Here is an 18,333-nt window from a genome sequence, read left to right as displayed (position 1 = left end):
TCTCAAACTAGCTTCTGCCAGTGACATGATGTATTATTTACTTATTTTAAGCTCTAAAAGAAGGGGGTGGAGAGCACAGGCATATGTGAAAGAACAATGGAAGTGCTAAGGCCTACATGGCTCTATTTTTATTTTAAAAGCTGAAACCTCCTCCCCACATATAAAATTTAGTAACACTTGTTATGCAAGTGCGTGAATGCCAGGCTTGTCACATGCAAGCAAACTTTGCATTTCAAAATAGCCCGACTAGTTTTCTTTGGAACAGTCTTGCACAAAGATAATTTTGCTTCCGTAAGAAATACAGAACCATTCCCTTTGTGCTGCACCTTTTCTGCCTCACATATCTGAAAGAACTGATCAATAGCTCCTGTAATTCCAGCTGCAGAAATACCAGCACACTGACATGAAGGAAGAGAAGTCTCTTCCTCAAAGCCACGTCCCAATCTGATTCTTTCCCTGGTCTTGAGGGGACCACTATTTGGCTATCGGTTAAACTTCATCCAGCCTCACTCCATCCAATCTACCTGCACGCTCCTCAGCACAGGCACACATAGAACAACATCCTCATTGAGCCCTTAAGGACGTGCCTCCTCGTACTCCTAAGTGAGACAAGCTGAATGTTTCAACAGCCCCAAAATGACCACCTTCAGGTTTCTGTCAAGACCAGGGAAGACCTGAGAGCACCTCCTCCCCACAGGCCTGGGATGCCTGAGGGCTCTGGGTTTGCCTGCAGTGGGGATCCTTCCACCAGTGGCCAGGTAGGGAGGCAGACGTGCCCAGTACTCAGCTCTGCTCCGCACGGACACTCCAGTAAATCTGCACACTGCGGGCTCTGCTAAGGGAATGTGCTTTTACACACAACATGCCCTCAAGAACACCACTTACAAATTCAGATCAGTAACATACACTGTCTTCAAAAACATTCATCTCAGTAACTCTCCACAAAATTATGGGAGCCCTTGGATACCAGTTAACATCTGGGCTGAAAAGCAGGTTATGCTTGGCAAGAGGAAATTCCATGAACCTGGAAATATTTTTTCAGAATCATTTAAACACACTTAAGAGAAACTCCGTCTGTGCATGCACTTAGTGGAGCTTAAAAAATTCCAAAATTTTTTTTTTAATTCCAATATTTTGCTTAGTCACTTTTAGATCCAAAGAAATGAGGGAAACAAGTTCCCAAAACATGCATCATCAAAGAAGATAAGAATTCTAATGAGATACTTCTAACCAAGTTTTATGGAGAGCAGTAAAAACAACGTTGTAAGGCAGAACCCCTTACAGTCGCTGTCATTTTATCCCAATAACCACTCCCCCAGTGACTTTCCCCACTCCTGCACAGTAAGGAGAAGTACAATAAGATACACAGCAATTAATTACAAGGAATGCTCCAGAGCACACTGGCTGTGTTTGCTCCCTGGTTTTATTTTAGCACAAGCCTTCTGGGTTTCATCTTTCTGCCTGTACTGAATAACACCCATTAAGAGTTTTTCTCAAAGCGAAGGAAGATTTTAACCTCACTGCCATGCAAGTCTCATATCCTGTGACACAAAGTGTCCAATCACACGAGGATAAAGGAACATCAGCTTCTGAAAAGAAAACAACCTTACCTTACCCTTCATCGCAAAGCCAAACTTGCAATCCATTGTGCCTAAGCATCCCAAAATCTCATTCCTCCATACCCCAGAGTCATTGTACAAACCTCTGATTTCCCTTCTAGCGTTTTATTTTGCAAAGAAAGGCTCACACTTCTGACTCTAAAAGAAGTGCAGCAAGGCTTTACCGAAGAGCTGCTAGAGATAATGACTCACATCACAGACAGCTGCGAAGAAGTGCCTGTGGGTGAAAAAAGGAGTTAAAAATTATACCTCAAACCCCACCTCCAGTGTCTCCACCTTCCTTTACCATGTTATGTTCTAATAAAGGGTAATGAGATGGATTCCTTTTGTATTCTTGCTCTCTTGGAAGTCTCCCAGAGCATAAAGAATATTTTAATCTTCCAAAACAGATGGAAGTGTAAATATGGGTTTTTTCCCCTCCCTGAGGCCATTTTTTTTTTTTTTTTTGCAAGGGTTAAATGAATACTCTTAACAGAATATGCATACATCAGCCCTTGGAGCTAAGGGACTGATGTATGCATAGATCTTCCTATGCCATTTCACACTCCCAAAATATCTTAACAAGTTCCAAAATCCAGCGGGGGTGGACAAGGAGAGAGAACTCTATGACACCTGGCTTTTGGAAGAGAAAAGCTCAGCACAGTAGTTCTTCCTTAAATATTTAAAACCAAAATATTTTCCTTAGGTGATTTTACTGTCATGCCTCTTTTTTTTTTAAAGATACCAGATTCAGGTAAACTCACAGATCACAGTAGATGGCAGGCAGGAAAAGTTGAAGAGCTGAATATAGAAGCTTCCTTTTTTCAAGTAACAAGAAACACTTTATGTTTCTGTATTTGTACAAAGGAAATTTTCCACTAAGCAATTATCTGATGAGAATTATTGTTCACTATGACATTTTAACTGTCAGTAATTATTACAAAGTCCTCTTACTAAGTAGCAAGACCACATTCTCGAAAAAGCAGCATTTCTCCATGTAAAGCTCCTGAAATATATACCCAGTGCATCCTAAAGACCATACCCTGTAGAGATGGGTAAAAAGCTGCTGATTTTGGTGCAAAACGGGACCGCCTAATTCGGTCGGAAGCCATCAGGTACCGGCTCGCGGCGGACGCTGCGGAAACTCTCGGGTGCCCTCTGCTGCCAGGCACGGCCCCGGGCTCGCCGGCCCCGGGCAGATCAAACACCTGCGCCGATGTAAAGGGCACACCGATACGCTGCACCCCACCCTGCAGCCCAATAGTCAGTTCACACACCTGTATGAGCGTCAACATTACGGTTTCGCAAATAAAACTATCGATTATCCAGCATACTCCTGCTGAGCAGCCTTTCATCTCTCCCTGTGCCAGCACCTCTCCTACACTGGCCACGCCTGCAGACACGGCCTCCTTCCCAGGCAGGCACACACAGCTGGCTCTGCAGCCAGCAGCGACTGCGCCCATCTCAGCGACTGCCCCGGCCGCTCCCCGAGCCCCACGGCCGCTCCCCGAGCCCCACGGCCGCTCCTTGAGCCCCACGGCCGCTCCCCGAGCCCCACGGCCGCTCCCCGAGCCCCACGGCCGCTCCCCGAGCCCCACGGCCGCTCCCCGAGCCCCACGGCCGCTCCTTGAGCCCCACGGCCGCTCCCCGAGCCCCACGGCCGCTCCTTGAGCCCCACGGCCGCTCCCCGAGCCCCACGGCCGCTCCCCGAGCCCCACGGCCGCTCCTTGAGCCCCACGGCCGCTCCCCGAGCCCCACGGCTCTTATGGCAGCACACTTCATTCCACAGAGAAAGCAAAAGCCATGGTGCTAGCTGGTTTCTTTCCCTTCCCACACTGTTAATAACATTTCGTTTTCACTACACTGGACAAACTTCCATTGCAAATCAGCTAGAAAAAGGAAAAAGCAACAGAGTATGAACTCTCCCCTACTTGAGTAACTGCCCTGTAGTCAAGTGGCTCTGGGAATTCAGTCGCAGGTCTGTTCCACCTCCAGGGCCTCCCTCGGCCAGGACGTACACAGCACTCTCCCTCTGGCACACATGCAAGTGCTGAAGAGGCATTCAAGAGCCAGATTATTTTTTAATAGTTTGATTAATTTATGAAAGCAACTCCCGTCAACGGATTTCTCTCTGCTCATGGGGGAGCCATCAGTAGGAGAAGGGGAACAGGCTGTTAGCCAATCCAGTTCCAAGGCAGTACACATGCTGGGGGAGATAGCTCCAGGGGTACAGCTATCACCACAGTTTTTCCAATAGCTAAAACCAGATATACCATAACTCAAAGTGGACTAGAAAAGTGATAGCAGTCTTAAAAGAACAGGTACAGGGTAAACATCTGCCATCTTCGTCACCCGCAAAGCCACAGCCACATGTGCTCTCCTCCCATCACAAACCACAGCGACAGGACACACGAATAAAGAATTCAGCCACATTTCAAGCAGCCTTGCTCACAAAAGGAGCATACAGCATGACTTACAATCCTACCAACAGCCTAGAGCTCAGCTCCATCATGGATCCTGGACACACAAAATCAAACCAGAAAAAGGGCTTTTCAGGAAAGAACAGGTAAAAGCAATAAACACAGAGGCAACCCAAAACTAACTCCTATGCCATTGGAAGCACAGCTCCCTGACAATGAAAAACATCGGCAATTTTAACTGAAAAGCACCCTACATTTTCAACTTCCAAACAGCCACAATTTTCACTTACTTCATGATTTAGAAGGCAAAATACAGTAGCTAATGCACCCCATCAGCTGTACCCTTATGGGATACACACAATCTGAGTTCAGCCACTACTTGGATTCTTGTACGATATTTATTAAGATACTTCAGTTAAGAATTTGGAAGGAAATAAACGTCAAACATTCACACATGCAAGCGGACACTAAATTCACAAAATCCCAGTCTGCAGTATCTACAGTCCACCATCAGTACATATCACAGACTTGTAATTTTACAGGGCAAAATATAAAGCAGGTTACAGACCCTCACTGACACCTACACTAACCAGCCTCTTGTGCCCACCTCCACTGCACCTATGTGGATGAAATGCCCCACATTTAACCATCACCTCAGGGTGCTCACACTTACTAATCCACTCTGCATTCTAGTTGCTTTGTGTCATTGCAACTGAAATTCCATAAATTTTTGAACTATTAGGAGAATCATATGAAACCATGAGGTAGGAAAAACCCTCTAAGATCACCGAGTCCAGCACAAATGCATGCCCCCAAGTGCTACATCTAAATGGCTTTTAAATCCCTGCAGGGATGAGGATTCCATCACTGCCCTGGGCAGCTGTGCCAGGGCTGGGCAGCCCTTTAGGGAAAGACATTCTTCCTAACACCCAACCTAAACTGCCCTGGCACAACCTGAGGCCCTTTCCTCTTGTCCTGCCCTTTCCTCCCTGGAAGCAGAGTCTGACACCCACCTGGCAGCACTCTCCTGTCAGGGTGTTATGGAGAGCAAGGTGGTTTCCCCTGAGTGTCCCAAGATATCCTTACTTGCTATTAAAATTATTTCCTAAGTCAAAAAGAACCCCAAAAAAGCAAACTCAAGAGCACTGAGATTTCTCTACTGTTAAAATCCTCAGAAGTACAAGTTTCTCCAGTGCTCTACACTGTAAGAGACTTTCCTTAGATTTTATCAAGAAGGAAATGGCTTTTGGACTCTGCAAGCCCACAGGCAGTGTTTTATAATGGTAAAGGTGATTTATAAGGGACAGGACAGTCCACTGAGATGCAAAACACAATGTACACCATGTAGCTAATCCTTCACAGTCAGTCAGGAACACGGTAACTGCCCCAGTCTGAAGCCCTGCACAGCTCCACCGTACAGAGGAGAGGCACAGCAGCTGCTGGAGCCGCAGCTCTGCAATACCATCGTGTTTCAAATGACGGACGTTAGCTCATTTGAAAGATTAAAACAAAATTTAAAACACATGTAGGGAAGATGTTTTTAACTCTGTTTATATGGAAATCCTACTGACTTGAGACCGATTTCCTTAAAATATGTTAACGGCCACATCAGTAGGATTTAGTACTAACTACACTCGGATTTAACTTCATGTATTTTGAAAGATAAAAATTATGCTGCTTATTATGGTCAGCATCAAAAACTGCTCTTCAAAACAACACAGTTGGAGAAAGAAAATAAAAAAGCTTTGGCATACCATATTCTGCACACAGCTACCAAAGGGACACTTGTTGCAAATTTTACCCAAAATACTAAAGTTGACTAAACTTTTAATTGCTGCTTTCATGTAGTTTTAAGCTAGATACACAAGCTAACAAACAACTTGTAAGCATCATTAAATAAACACAGGAAAACCCACAGGGAGGCTCATTCATACATTAAGAAATTAGTCACCTCAACAAAAGCTAAGATTTGATACTACTAATTTCAAACAGATAAAACCCTTCTACGTAGATTGGAACATTTGCAGTAGAGCATTTTGTCATGCTTAGGCTTAAGAGAGCAGGAATGTCAAGGCTGAATTAACCTTCAGAAAAAGGAAATTACTGGGTTTGGGTTCATTTTAGCTTCAGAACCAGCTTCTTCCCCCCTGCTATGAGCTGGCTGGGTTCTGCAAGCCTGGGCTTTGAGCTGCTCCCCGTGCTCGCAGAGCGGAGGGCAGGAGCGGGCAGGAGCAGCCAGAGCTGCGTTAGCAGCTGCGCCAACGCACACCCAGCACCTGCAGGGACTGCAGCCCTCGCAGGGCCCTTGCCCTGACAAGCCGATCATGTTCCAAGGATCACAGACGGTGCACAACACCCACCTGGCTCCAAAGATGTCTTTCTTCGCCAGATCAATGCCAGAAACCACCTTCACCCGGAGGATGCGAGACTCCTCCTACGACAGAAAAGAAAGCAGGTTCAATGTTTATTCTCTAGGCCATTTTGAAGATCAGCAGCTGGCAAGAGGTTAGCAGATAGCTAACCTAGGATTCTCTCCTAGGGAGGATTTGGAAAAGAACCGCCTCTTGGAAGGCCTATCTGAATCCAACCATGAGGAGTATTCGACTCCAGTCAGAGCTGTTAAGAGTTCAATAAAGGCAGAGTAAGAGTAGATAACAGAAATAACATCATAGCAATAATACTGTAGCAATAATGGCAATAAAAGTAGAAGAGTATTTGCTGAACAGGGCCATTTCACATCCTGAGTGATCCATATGCCACAAATTCATTCTGCATTGACACTGAAGCTCTTCAAACACAAGGGAATTATTCATAATATTTTAATAATGAGAGATGCCTGTAGTGCAAAAATCAAGGCTGCACAGTTTAAAAAGAAATACTTAAAAAATAATTTTTTAAGCCTGTCTCACCACCTTGGTGTACGCGGAGAGCTCAAAATCAGCGTTCACTGACAGATGGCAAGTCCTGCATTTGCACATCACTGGAGCATGAAGCGCCTGAGCAACATCAGTAAAAATGGCCTTGTTTCACTTTGTTTTTTTCACCCAGTTTGAGCAACACAAAGAGGCCACCAAAATGAAACGTGGAAAGTCTTCTACAGAAACAGGTTCTGCAGTCCCCCATATCAGTGATACCTTCTCTCCTCTGATAAGCCCCGCAGAGCTGCAAGATACTGGATTCTATTACAGTAACTTGAGACTCTGTTCCTTGAAGCCTGTTTAGAAAACAATTACACTTTCCCACAGGCTTCTCCTGGTCTGTTTGCTTTAGGCAGCTGAAAGCCAGACACAGCTTTGTGTCAGCTGTCTTGGCACAGATTTTTCCAACTGTGAGGAAGGTCAGGACCAGTCCCAAAGTAAAGCCGTATCTGGGCAGCCCAACACACCCCTCTGGAAGGAGGCAGAGAGGACTCAGAAAACAACAGCACCATTTTACCTGTCTGCAGGGCAAGTTCCACGCTGGCACATGTCCTGACCGGGGAACTGGGCTGCAGCAAAACAACACTTGAGACAAATCCTTCCCGTAAACCTGGCGTTTGGTATTCTCCCCAGCACCACTTAACACCACAAGGCACTTTCTAATTAGAGATCAGGATTTTTTTCCCCAAAAGAGCCCAAAGCTTACCTGAGAGGTAAACAAAACAGCATGTGAAAAAGAACAATTCAGTGGACTCACATTAGTGGATGCTGAAGTTTTTTCCTACATACCATGTGCCTGGTTTTCTAGAGCAGTTTTAATATACAAAAGGCAATGAACCTGCAAACTGTGATCAAGATAATTCCGCAGTAAGAGAAGACAGCATAGAAAAAAACGAGCAAAAACTCAGACTGAAGTAGGAGGAAAACAACAACTAGACAACTAGAGGATAAGTTGCAATAGCTGTTTCTATATTAACAGTGCTACTCAGATTCCCTCTAGCAAAGTCCAACAACAACTTTGCTAGAGTGACATCTTCCTCCTGCACTGAGGGCACCTCTGCATATTAACTGATTCAAAAGAAACCAAAGAAAAGCACAAACAAACAAGCAATCCCTCCACCATCTTTAAAAGAGAAAAAAATGCAGGAGTTGGTCCTGCTACTGGAGGATCTCTAATTGAGTTTTGCAAGATAAAAGGGATGATGCTCCAGACAATCTAAACAGATTCTCAAAAACCTGAAGTCTCATATCCACTTTAAGGATCCCAGAAGCTATGACCCGCCCTGCAAGGAGGTTCTCAGCCTCTCCTCAATATTCCAATTTAACAAGCAGAGCAAGTGCTTTTGCAAATGTTTGTTCCAATTTTCATATGCATGAAATATGTACACATACATATGCAATGTTAAAAAAAATTAAACCACCTCCTCAGTTAGTGATGAGGTCTACCATATGTACCACACGTATTCACTTTTGCTGACTCCTTGTATTGCAATTTCGTCCTTTATTCCCAAGTGTGCAATGTCTAGGTAAAAAATAAGTTAAATTATTACAGCAACAGTGAGGTGAGCTCTCCTCATTGTCCACCAAAAAATCAGGTAAAGGACTGCTTGGCTGGGCACAGCCTGAGACTCACAGAGTACCAGTTACCTGATGCAGGTTTCCACCCAGCCCTCTCTGAAAAGACTCTACAAAAATATTAGGATTTTGGTCGTTTTTTGTTAAAAAGCCAGGGCACAATGACAGAGATCACTAACCACAGAAGAACTCTGCGTGAGAAGACCCGGGATCCAAACCCAAAATAATAAAGGGATCCCCAGCACAAGCAGAGAATGGGATAATGAGACAGACTGGGAGGATTAAGAAGTGGGGATCCGACAGGGCAGACAGTGGGGCTGAAGGATAATAAGCATACAGCTGGAGTCCTAATTTTCAAGTAAACAAACAAGAGCAAGCAAAGCAGGGTAACAAGACTGATCAGAGACACAGCACAGCTCTGAGGGACCCGAGTCAGGGAACCAGGCACACACACGGCAGGAGCAAGGCCCCCTGGGGAGGAGCAGCGAGGGAACAGGAACGAGGGCCTCCTCCAGCACCCGTGGCTGACCGACCACGGACACCCTGCTGGATACCTTCTGTGCAGGAAGTGAACACCTGCCTGCAATTTTTGTGTTCCACTGATTTCCCTGTGTTTTGTAAAGCACATACACTAAGCTGCTTTTTGAAGCATAGTTGGAAAGAGAAGTTCAGATCATCCCACAGAGACATGGTCCTCTTCTATTTCAACCTTGTCTGGATCATGCTGAGCCTGGAAGGTGCTCCAGGTGCTGCCACTCCCTACCCTGGGTGGCTCCTGCTTCCAGAGGCCAGGCTGCACTCAGTGCAGCCCCAGGGCTGATGCTGCAGTTCCATTCCTGCCTCTCTTGGGTTTGGCACCTACAGTGCAGAGCGCAAGTGGGAATTCCAAGCAGTGCCATCCTGAGCACTGGGCCTCAATCCATTGGTAGGCTGCTGGGAATGTGCGGCTGCGTGGGGATGGCGGTGGGGCCGGGAGCATTTTGGCAGCTCCCTGTGGATGTTCTGACAGCTGTCCCTGCCCACACTCCTGTCCTGCCCCCAAACACGGCCTCCCCACTGCTGCAGCAGCCTGCCCTGAAGGGCCTGGCTACCTCTTAGTGCTGAGCTCCACTGCGCCTCACGTCCACACCGACTGCTGCTTTGTCCAATCATTAACATGAAGCTTACATATTCCTGCCTTCCCAAAACATGGCAAAGGTTACAGACTTCTCCTCTTTGCTGAAGGATAACCTCTACACAGGTTCTGTTCTCTTAGCTGCAGCTCACGGTGCCATTTCAGAGGACTCAGCTTATTTAGGTGGAACCAAGCTGTGGAACTGGAAGCCTATTATAGATCAAAACCCAGACTTCATCAACAGTGAACGAACCTCAGTTCACCTCAGAAAAGGTGAAAGAAAACTGCAGCGAGCTCAGCTTCAACAGAAAACAGATGTATTTCCAGATTTAGGAGATCTTTGTATGTGTATTTATCTGTATTGTTCACATTTTGTTAGTTCTTTGTTAAACACACACCACATTCACTTTCTCTAATTGCTCTGGAAAGCCAAGTCATTTCTAAGACCCATTAAAGCACTCACATAAAGAAAACTTATTAAGTTCTCCCCTTGGATTAGTAAAATACCCTGGAGCTGGGGAGTTCAGAGAAGAGATGTGACAGCAGAAAGAATGAGGGCCAAACACAGTGTCCTAAGCTTTCTCCCCCACAGGCAGGGTGAAACGCCTGCTCAAAGGGTGATCCAGATGACACAGCTCAGCCAGCACCAGATACACTGACACAGAAGCGCTGTAAAACCAACCTGAATAAGCTTTGCAATACACATCTGTATGCTCTGAATGCACAGAAAAGAAATCCACAGCAATCCAGCATGGTGCAAGAAGGAAAGCTGCAGATGTCAACTTCCGACAGGACAGACAATCCCATGACACGTGTAGCATAGGCATTGAGAACAGGCTGAAATAACAATCGATGGGGGTATAAAATTAGAAGGTTGACTCGTTTAAATGAACAGACAAGTGTGAAAGGCACAACGGCTGGATCAATGCAAACCAATATTTGAACAGCTGTCACGCAGACCAGCAAGATCGAACATTTAACGTGTTTTTCCGAACGTATATAAAACCGTCCCCGAGTCCAACACCCCGCGGCGGGCAGGATTTTTGCGGCCCTATTTCCTGAGCCGCACGCAGCCCGTGTGGGACGCCAGGCGTGCCCCTGCAGTCACGGCACAGGCTCCGCGCCCGCCCCGAGCGCTGCACTTACCGCGGACCCCGCGCCAAGAGCTCCGCCAGGCACCGCTGCTCGCCCGCCGCCTCCGCCCACACCCGCGGAAGTTCAGCGACGGCCGCAATAAATGACCGTCGGCAAGGCAACGAGGGGAAAGGCCAGCGAGCTTGGCTTTCACCTGGAGAGCGCTTCACCTGAGTCACGGTGGGGGAGTGTCGGTCGGGTTCAGCCTGGCTATTTTTTTCCCTTCTCTCTGTGTAGAGACATTTTTGATTCCAACCCACGATAGGCGCCAGCGAGGTAAATTTCCACTAACTGCGAGTAGAGAAACCAGATCCCACTGGAATGTTACCTGCAAGTAGAGACTCTGTGAATCTGGTTTCACCCGCTTAGCACCTCATCTCTAGTTTCATTATAGCTCAAAGTTTGCAAAACATAACATACTAAAAGATAACAGATCTTTAAGTCAGTGTTTTGATGGCAAAACAAATCTAAATGGAAAAGACAACAAACCTTTAATTCAATGTTTTAACTGTGGCACTTCTGCCTTCCTGAATGAAAACTCACACACAGCATCCTGTGTGAGCTACACACACACAATCACCCTAACACACACCGCTCTTAAATCTCCCCATTTGGGGGGGGGAAATCAACCGGGATCTGCAGTTCCAAAGCCAAATCAAGTATGTGTCACTTACTTAAGGGCCAGTGTTAGCCACAGCAAGCCCAGTAACCATGTTATGCTTCTCCTAAATCTCCCAGCAACTGAAACCAAGTTCAATGGCAGAAGAGTTGTGCTGTTTCTTACTTTGATTTGGTGGATTAAACCAATCCACATACAGCTGAGTGGGGAAAAAAAAGTGCTTCAGGAAGCAATTCCATATCAGCCTTTTGCATATTCCCAAATTGGCTTATCCTGTTCTGACTGGCACCTGCCTAACATCAAGCAATGATGGGCAGCCCAAGAAGGAGAATCCAAGTGGGGTGCCCTGTCTGACAGGTGTCACCATCACCCTCAGGAAAGGCAGCTGAGAGCACCCCAAGGAAACAGCTCGATCTCTGAGGACATCACAGTGACTTTCTGAAGGCCATAGCAACAGAATGTAGAAAGCCTCCCCTATAATTCCTGCAGTATCTTACCAATCTTGAAATTGTCAGTGGCAATTTTGCCAACAGTGTTTGATAAAATCTCAGCTGTGCAATGCAAACAAAACCATGCACCAGGGCTATGACCCAAATCTCCACTCTCCTCTGCAAGCTCAGCACAGAAAACAAACTTAAAAGGTCACTCGGTTACAACTCATCTGGCTCAAGCAGGGACATTAAAATCTCCTTTCAGCTTCACCACAAGCAGCCTAGGAACCCAGCTCAGAACTTTGTCCTTGCATGTGTTCATCACATTCCTCACCAAATCCAAGAGTAAATCAAACTGTTCTTTCTCTTACCCACAGTTCTCAACCCTCGCTGCAGGATGCAATGTATTTGTAAAAACCCCATTATTTTCTCAACAGATCACAAAATTAGAGCAACTAAACCTAAAAGTTTTTGGACAAAAGAAGGCTATACAGTTTGGATCATAAAGAGCCTCCTGGCTGAAATGCATTGGTCAGTTCATGGAGCATACCTGGTCCTCCAGAACACTCCTGGCCAAGCAAGGATTCTCACAAAGAAGGAATCACAAAATGAAGCAAACACCAGTAAGCATTAAAAGAACTGCAGAGTTTGAAGAACTATGGTATTCATAAGCTCATACAACAGAAAAATAGTAAATGTTTTACAATAGTGATTTAGGTCCTATTTCAGACTCTAAAGAAAAGGGAATATATCCATGTTTTCCTTGGCTGGAATGGCACACTCAGCAGCTGCTCCAGAACAACACAAAGGTTTTTACCTTTCACTAAGTGAACCTCTGATACATTTGTATCTTAATTATTAAAAAAAAAAATTTAAACATCTTGAACTGGTGTCTTTTTGATCTCATGAAATGCACTACGCCCTTAACATTCAAACTTTTTTAAAGTGAAAAATTATGCCTTACACTTAATACAATAATCTTCATTTTTCCTACGTGAAATGGCACACAAATGCAGTGTAAGGCTGTATTTTAGCCAAGTGGTCCCCACAAAAATGCACCGACATATCCAGAAGCCTCCATCAGCGAGCAGCAAACATACCCGGTACTCCCCGCCCCAATTCAGCAGTGATGTTCCTCTGCTTAATGCTATTCCCAACTCGGGGCCAGGCCGGGCGGGGCTCGGAGCAACCTGATCTAGCGGAAGGTGTGGCAGAGCACGCAGAGCTCCCGTATCAAACGGGGGAAGTTGAGCTGCATTCACTCCAGTAGCCCAGCTAGTTGCCAACGGATCACACAAACATGCTTATGTAACCACGATCTATATTCTTTATATAGATATTTAATGATTCCAGACCATAAACCATCAGTGGCTGCACTATTTAATGACAAAACACACATACAATAAAACCGTAATCGAACAATAAACTCTGATTGGAGGCTCATTTCTAACCCAGATAACTTCAGGGATCGATTCCACGGCACACACCCACAGCCCAGAGCTGCACCACTGGCTGTTTCACCTGGAGAAAAATGAGACAGGGAGCTGCTTAAACAGGCTTTGCTGGAAAAACCTTGAGAACAGGAAAACGATGCCAACTGAGAAGAAAATGCCAGTGTCACTCCTAAAACCTGAAATTCCTCCGAACTTCTTCAGCCTCAGAAAGACACAAGGCTCAGGAACCCTGTGTGAGGGACACAGCTGGCGGGGAAAAGCCAGGCTGGGAGAAGTGTTTGCCAGAGGGAAGAGCTGGTTACATTGCAATTACTTCGGGACACCAGAACCCACAAGTCACCTCTTTTAACAGTGTCTGATTGAGGCAGTGCTCTTGTTACTGTTCCACAGAGGCTGCAAAAACGGATTTACTCGTGCCTCAAGGGCAAAGGGTGCTGGGGGCAGAAGCAGAGAGGCTGACGGAGATGGGTTTGCTCAGACTGGAGAAGGCAGTAACTCCTAATTCCTGTGGATCACAGCCTGACATCTGCAGGAATTCAGCCTGTACTTTTCACTTTTTAGCTGTTATAATAGCTTACCTGCAGTACCTTTAGCTCAGAGCAGAAGTTGGGAATGTCAGTTTTCAGAGACACTTCATTTTCTGACACAGTTTGTTTTGTTGCATGAATCATCCTATTATCCAACCAGAAATTAAATTAGATCTTCCAGCTCTTGGCTGCAGTTAATAATTAATGTTACCATATGAGTTTCCAACCTCCCCTGGTGAAAAAATTCTTCCAAACACATTAACATTCACACGAGTGGTGTTGTCAGTCACTCCAGGAGTTCACTCCTTTGGCTTCTCTTCTTCATCTTGATCAAGTTTCATTTTTCAAAAGAATAAGTCATAGCCTCTAGCAGTACCTCTTGTCCATTAAGGCTTTGCTCCTCAAGAATTTCACATTTGGGGGAAGAACCACTCCATTACAGCCCCTGCCCAGATTAGGGGAGAAAAACCAGCCACTCAAACCAGTGAAAAGGTCAAGTCAATGGGGAAGGGATCTGCTCCCACCAGAAACATCACGTGTCAGGCTTTTGGATCCTGCTTGTAGTCCTGCAATTTCCAACCTACTTGCACACCATGTTCTACCTCCTTCTCCCCCTTCCTTTCCTGCTCACTTTACAAACACAGCAGCCCTTGACAAAGCTTTGACTCTTTTTGTTCATTATGAGTATTTATTTGTCATATAAATGGGATAGCTTAGGGCTAGTAGGCTCTTCCACCCAAGAACTGGTATCTCACAAAGAACAAGAAAACTTTTCAGTCACTTCACCGTACTAATCCAGGCTTAAGGCTGACTAGATTTTGGGAACTGAGCAGGAGCAAGCACAGCCCCTCCTGGCTGGAAAGACAAATCCCATAGTAGAAGTCTTCTTCACTTCTTCTCCAGTGCACCCACTGACATACAGGGATATGTTACTAACAGCCAAAGATGAGACCAGAATTTAAGGTTGTGTGAAAAATAATTGGAGTGGAAAAAAAAATATTAACAAGAATATGCCCAATGCAGGAGACTGAGTAATTCAGCTGCAGAAGCTCTCTCCTATGCATCCATGCATTGAAGGTGCTTTTGAAGAGGAAGAAAAGTAGGTACTAATTTAAAGGCATTTTCTTCTTTTAATGGAATATGCTTGTCTTTTATACACTGTAAAAGAACAGACTAAAGAAAAACAAATACAGTGATCGTGATACCGAGCACTTTCTCAGTTTGTATCAGTAATTTCTTCATATATATTGATAGTGGAAGGCTTGGAAGGATTTCAGGGAAGGTTAGAGTGTTGCTTGCATTGGTTGTTGGATTTGGAGTGGCCATTTGTTTTGTTTTTGGTTGTATTGATTGTTTATGGGAAATTCCTTCAAAATTTGTGAAATTCTATCAATAAATGGATTGTTGCAGGACCAAGCTCAGAGATTAGCTCAGTCACTTGTTCCCAAAATGGTACTTGACACTGACTAGACTAAGAAACACTCATTAAAATATTCACCACTCATTATCTAAAACAAAGGCTGCACTTTGTGTCCTGCCAGGCATTCTGGATGCAAACTGGGGCTCAGTGCCCCAGACAAAAGGCACATTCAGAATCCATGTTTTGCAGAAGCACTGCAATAGGGTCAGTCATTCAGCATCTCAGAGCAGGACCTTGTCCCGGGGAAGCACAGATGCATGTTCCTCAAAGAGGCAGAACAGGAAGGGAGCAGAGGGCGCAGCAGTGCTGAATTCCTCAGGCGAGTTGCAGGCAGTGGATCGGCTTCCACAGCAACCAGCTGCATAAAGAACTATTGCTTCTACCTGCTTATTCCTGACCCTGTATCACATTGTTACCTGCAGAGATGATGAGGTACACACGGGGCTGGTTGCTCCTGACACCACAAGGACTTTTAGAGAGCTCAGTCAACAACCTTGGGAATAAAGAACAGGACTTTCCTTCCAACAACACAAATGCATATTACAGTGACTGAAATACAGGAGTGAAAAGCTCTTGGGATCACACAAATTAACACAAGTCTGAAGAACAAACTCAGTTTCCTCCAGGCAGGTTTAAATGAAGTCACATCCCCTTCCAGAAGTAACAAGATGATCTACACAAAGTCCAATTCTGCTGCTAAATGGTGACCACGCTGCACAAAGCAAAGGGGAAAAAACAGCTTGGAGCTGCAGAGCCCAAACTGCAATGGCACAGAACTGCTTCCTTTAACAGGCTCCCACTGGAGATAGGCTGGGGCTCCAAAACAGCATATAGCTTAACACATTCCATGTGATGTATTTGTTCTGCATGCAAACCCATACTGCAGCTGCTTATACTGAACACAGCAAAATCTGCTCTAAAGGTCAGAAAACACTAATGCTGGTAAGGAACTTGTGGCACTAAGAAAAGTGCTAAAGTGGTCAGCGAAAAAAACTGAAGTTCCCAGGCACAGCAATGCCCTGAGGGCAACTAAATCAAACCAAACTGCCAACCGGGGTCAGCAGTTTGGTTTGTGAAGATTTAGTCTGTGTTAAAGCACAAGACCCAAAATATGAATCAAGGGAGGCTGTGTTGAGATTTATTCAGCAAGCAGAAAGTTTGGTGCAGAAAAGGAAAAGAACCCCAAACCTCCTGGAAATGCTGTGGCATCTGGGTAATTTCACACAATTGCTATAGCACACAGGTAACTGTCCATTCCCTGCTGAATGCCACCCAAGACAACAAAGAGCAGCATTCTCCCAGCTCAGAGAGTGTGTTGAGAGAGAGAACCAGCCCTGCACACACAGACAGCACCACTGAGGCAAAGTCTGTTTTCCAAGTGTGCTGAGCTCCTCCCTCATCCCAAGCCCTGCAAGGAGCATGAGCGAGCATGGATCATGCTCTTGCAGTCTTGGCAGTGCCTCCTAACCCAAGGAGTCAGCCTGGCATGCAGGACTAGCTAATACCTGCTGAATCCCAGCTTGCTTTCCAACACAGGCCGCAGAGATAACAGGAGCAGCTCCAGCCCTGGGCAAGGAAAAGGCATCAACACACGTGGCACAAATCACAGCCTGCTTTGTCAGAAGGAAGCCTGAAAGTCACTGGCCTTGAGAAACAGCCTGCCAAGGAACAATGCTACGGAACAGGTGTCCTGCAGAAGGATATATTCTCTCTTCCCAAGCACTTTTATAATGAGATATAAAAACCCAGCACAAAACTCCAATACCCAGACAAACAAAAGAACTCAGAGGGATGCAGAGGAAAAGTACTATTTCCTCCATGTAGCCAATAACCACCAAGATATGGGAACACATCTAAACCAGAAAGAAGTCCCAACACAACATGTAAACTGCCCAAGATGCAGGGCAGCAATGAGAAAGAAATTACTATTATTTACTCTTCTTGCAACTCTTTGCAACTTTATCCTGTTTTGCTTTTACAATCTCAGAAGCAGCATTTCAGCTCAGTCACTTCCCAACTTGCCCACAGTCCATCTCTGCAGTAGCCAGGCCAGAGCTCCCACTAAACTGGACTAAGCTGGAATAATGAAAGATTCTCCCAATTAGTCTTTACCAAGTCATTGCTTAAATGCAAAAGGATAATTTTTATTTAATAATGAGGGCGCTGGCCAGCCCAGCAGACACCTTCACTGGCACACAAAGCCCATTATGTAATCTGGTACTATCTTCTGATAGGAATATCCAATACTTCGGTATCCAGCGCAGCAAAGTGCTCTCTCTTCCAACTCTCAGTGCTCTGGACACCATTTTTTCAGCCTTCCCTAAAAACAAGTGAGGCCAGAAAACTGTAAAAACCAGTAAATCAATGTACTGTCCTATGCTGTCATGTACCTCCTGACCCCAATGCACCTTCCAAGCACTGAAAACATTTATGGAATATTAGGAAGGAGAGGGGGAAGGGGAGTTTCTCCATGAAAAAGCTTTCAGAGGTGATCATACAGTGCAGGTTGTCCTGTCTCAATTAGCCACAATCCTGTCTTTCCATCTGGCTAGAAGACTTGAGATGTCTCAGAAAGAAAAATTTCCTTAGTGTCATTGAAACAGCAAGGATGTTCCAGTCGGAGCGGCATCACTCCAAGGACTGACACAACATTAAAAAGTCCCCTGGAAACTGCAGGGAGTACCATCTCTATCTGAGAGCAAAGACTGCAACAGGAGATCAGAGATGAAATCCAAAGGTCAAGAATTGCCCCCATTGCTGGGCGTAAGCCGCTCACAGTAAAGACCTCCACGCTGGCCCCTCAGTGTCTGCTCGCTCTTGAGTTTAGCACTGAGCCCCAGGGACACAAGTGAGAGGACAGTGGGCAGCAGAACCGAGACCACCAACCATGCCCACAGAAAACACAAGACCCAGGTAAATGCCAGAGCAAGAGGAATTCGGGAAGCCCCAGTAAGAGCTGTAAACAGCTTTTACCACACAGAGGTCCTGGATTTTCAGACATACTGCATTCACAGGGAGCACAAACACACACACAGCATGTGCTCCTCCTGACCAGCTGTCTTCCCCATACAACCTGTCTGGACCAAAGGCCAGCTGTGGGAGGCAGCGTTCTGCCAGCTCTGG

The 18,333-nt window shown here is 45.6% G+C and overlaps 1 protein-coding gene across 6 annotated transcripts in view; it reads right to left on the bottom strand.

Moving 5' to 3' along the window:
* LOC110478594 (NEDD4 like E3 ubiquitin protein ligase) overlaps positions 1-18,333 on the bottom strand; it is a 78,502-nt gene that overhangs the window by 49,525 nt on the left and 10,644 nt on the right. For 3 of the 6 annotated variants that reach the window (XM_021545351.3, XM_021545352.3, XM_021545354.3), the window contains exon 2: positions 6,379-6,452. In XM_021545351.3, coding sequence (XP_021401026.2) covers positions 6,379-6,452 — 74 coding nt within the window. Of the gene's footprint in view, positions 1-1,610; positions 1,806-6,378; positions 6,453-6,930; positions 7,127-10,307; positions 10,704-18,333 lie in introns of those variants that run through there. The other 3 variants (XM_085567158.1, XM_085567157.1, XM_085567159.1) reach the window with 3 other exon arrangements.

This window comes from Lonchura striata, chromosome Z (assembly GCF_050655825.1).
Source record: "Lonchura striata isolate lonStrDom1 chromosome Z, ASM5065582v1, whole genome shotgun sequence".
NCBI lineage: Eukaryota > Metazoa > Chordata > Aves > Passeriformes > Estrildidae > Lonchura > Lonchura striata.
This window is presented reverse-complemented; position numbering and strand designations above follow the sequence as displayed.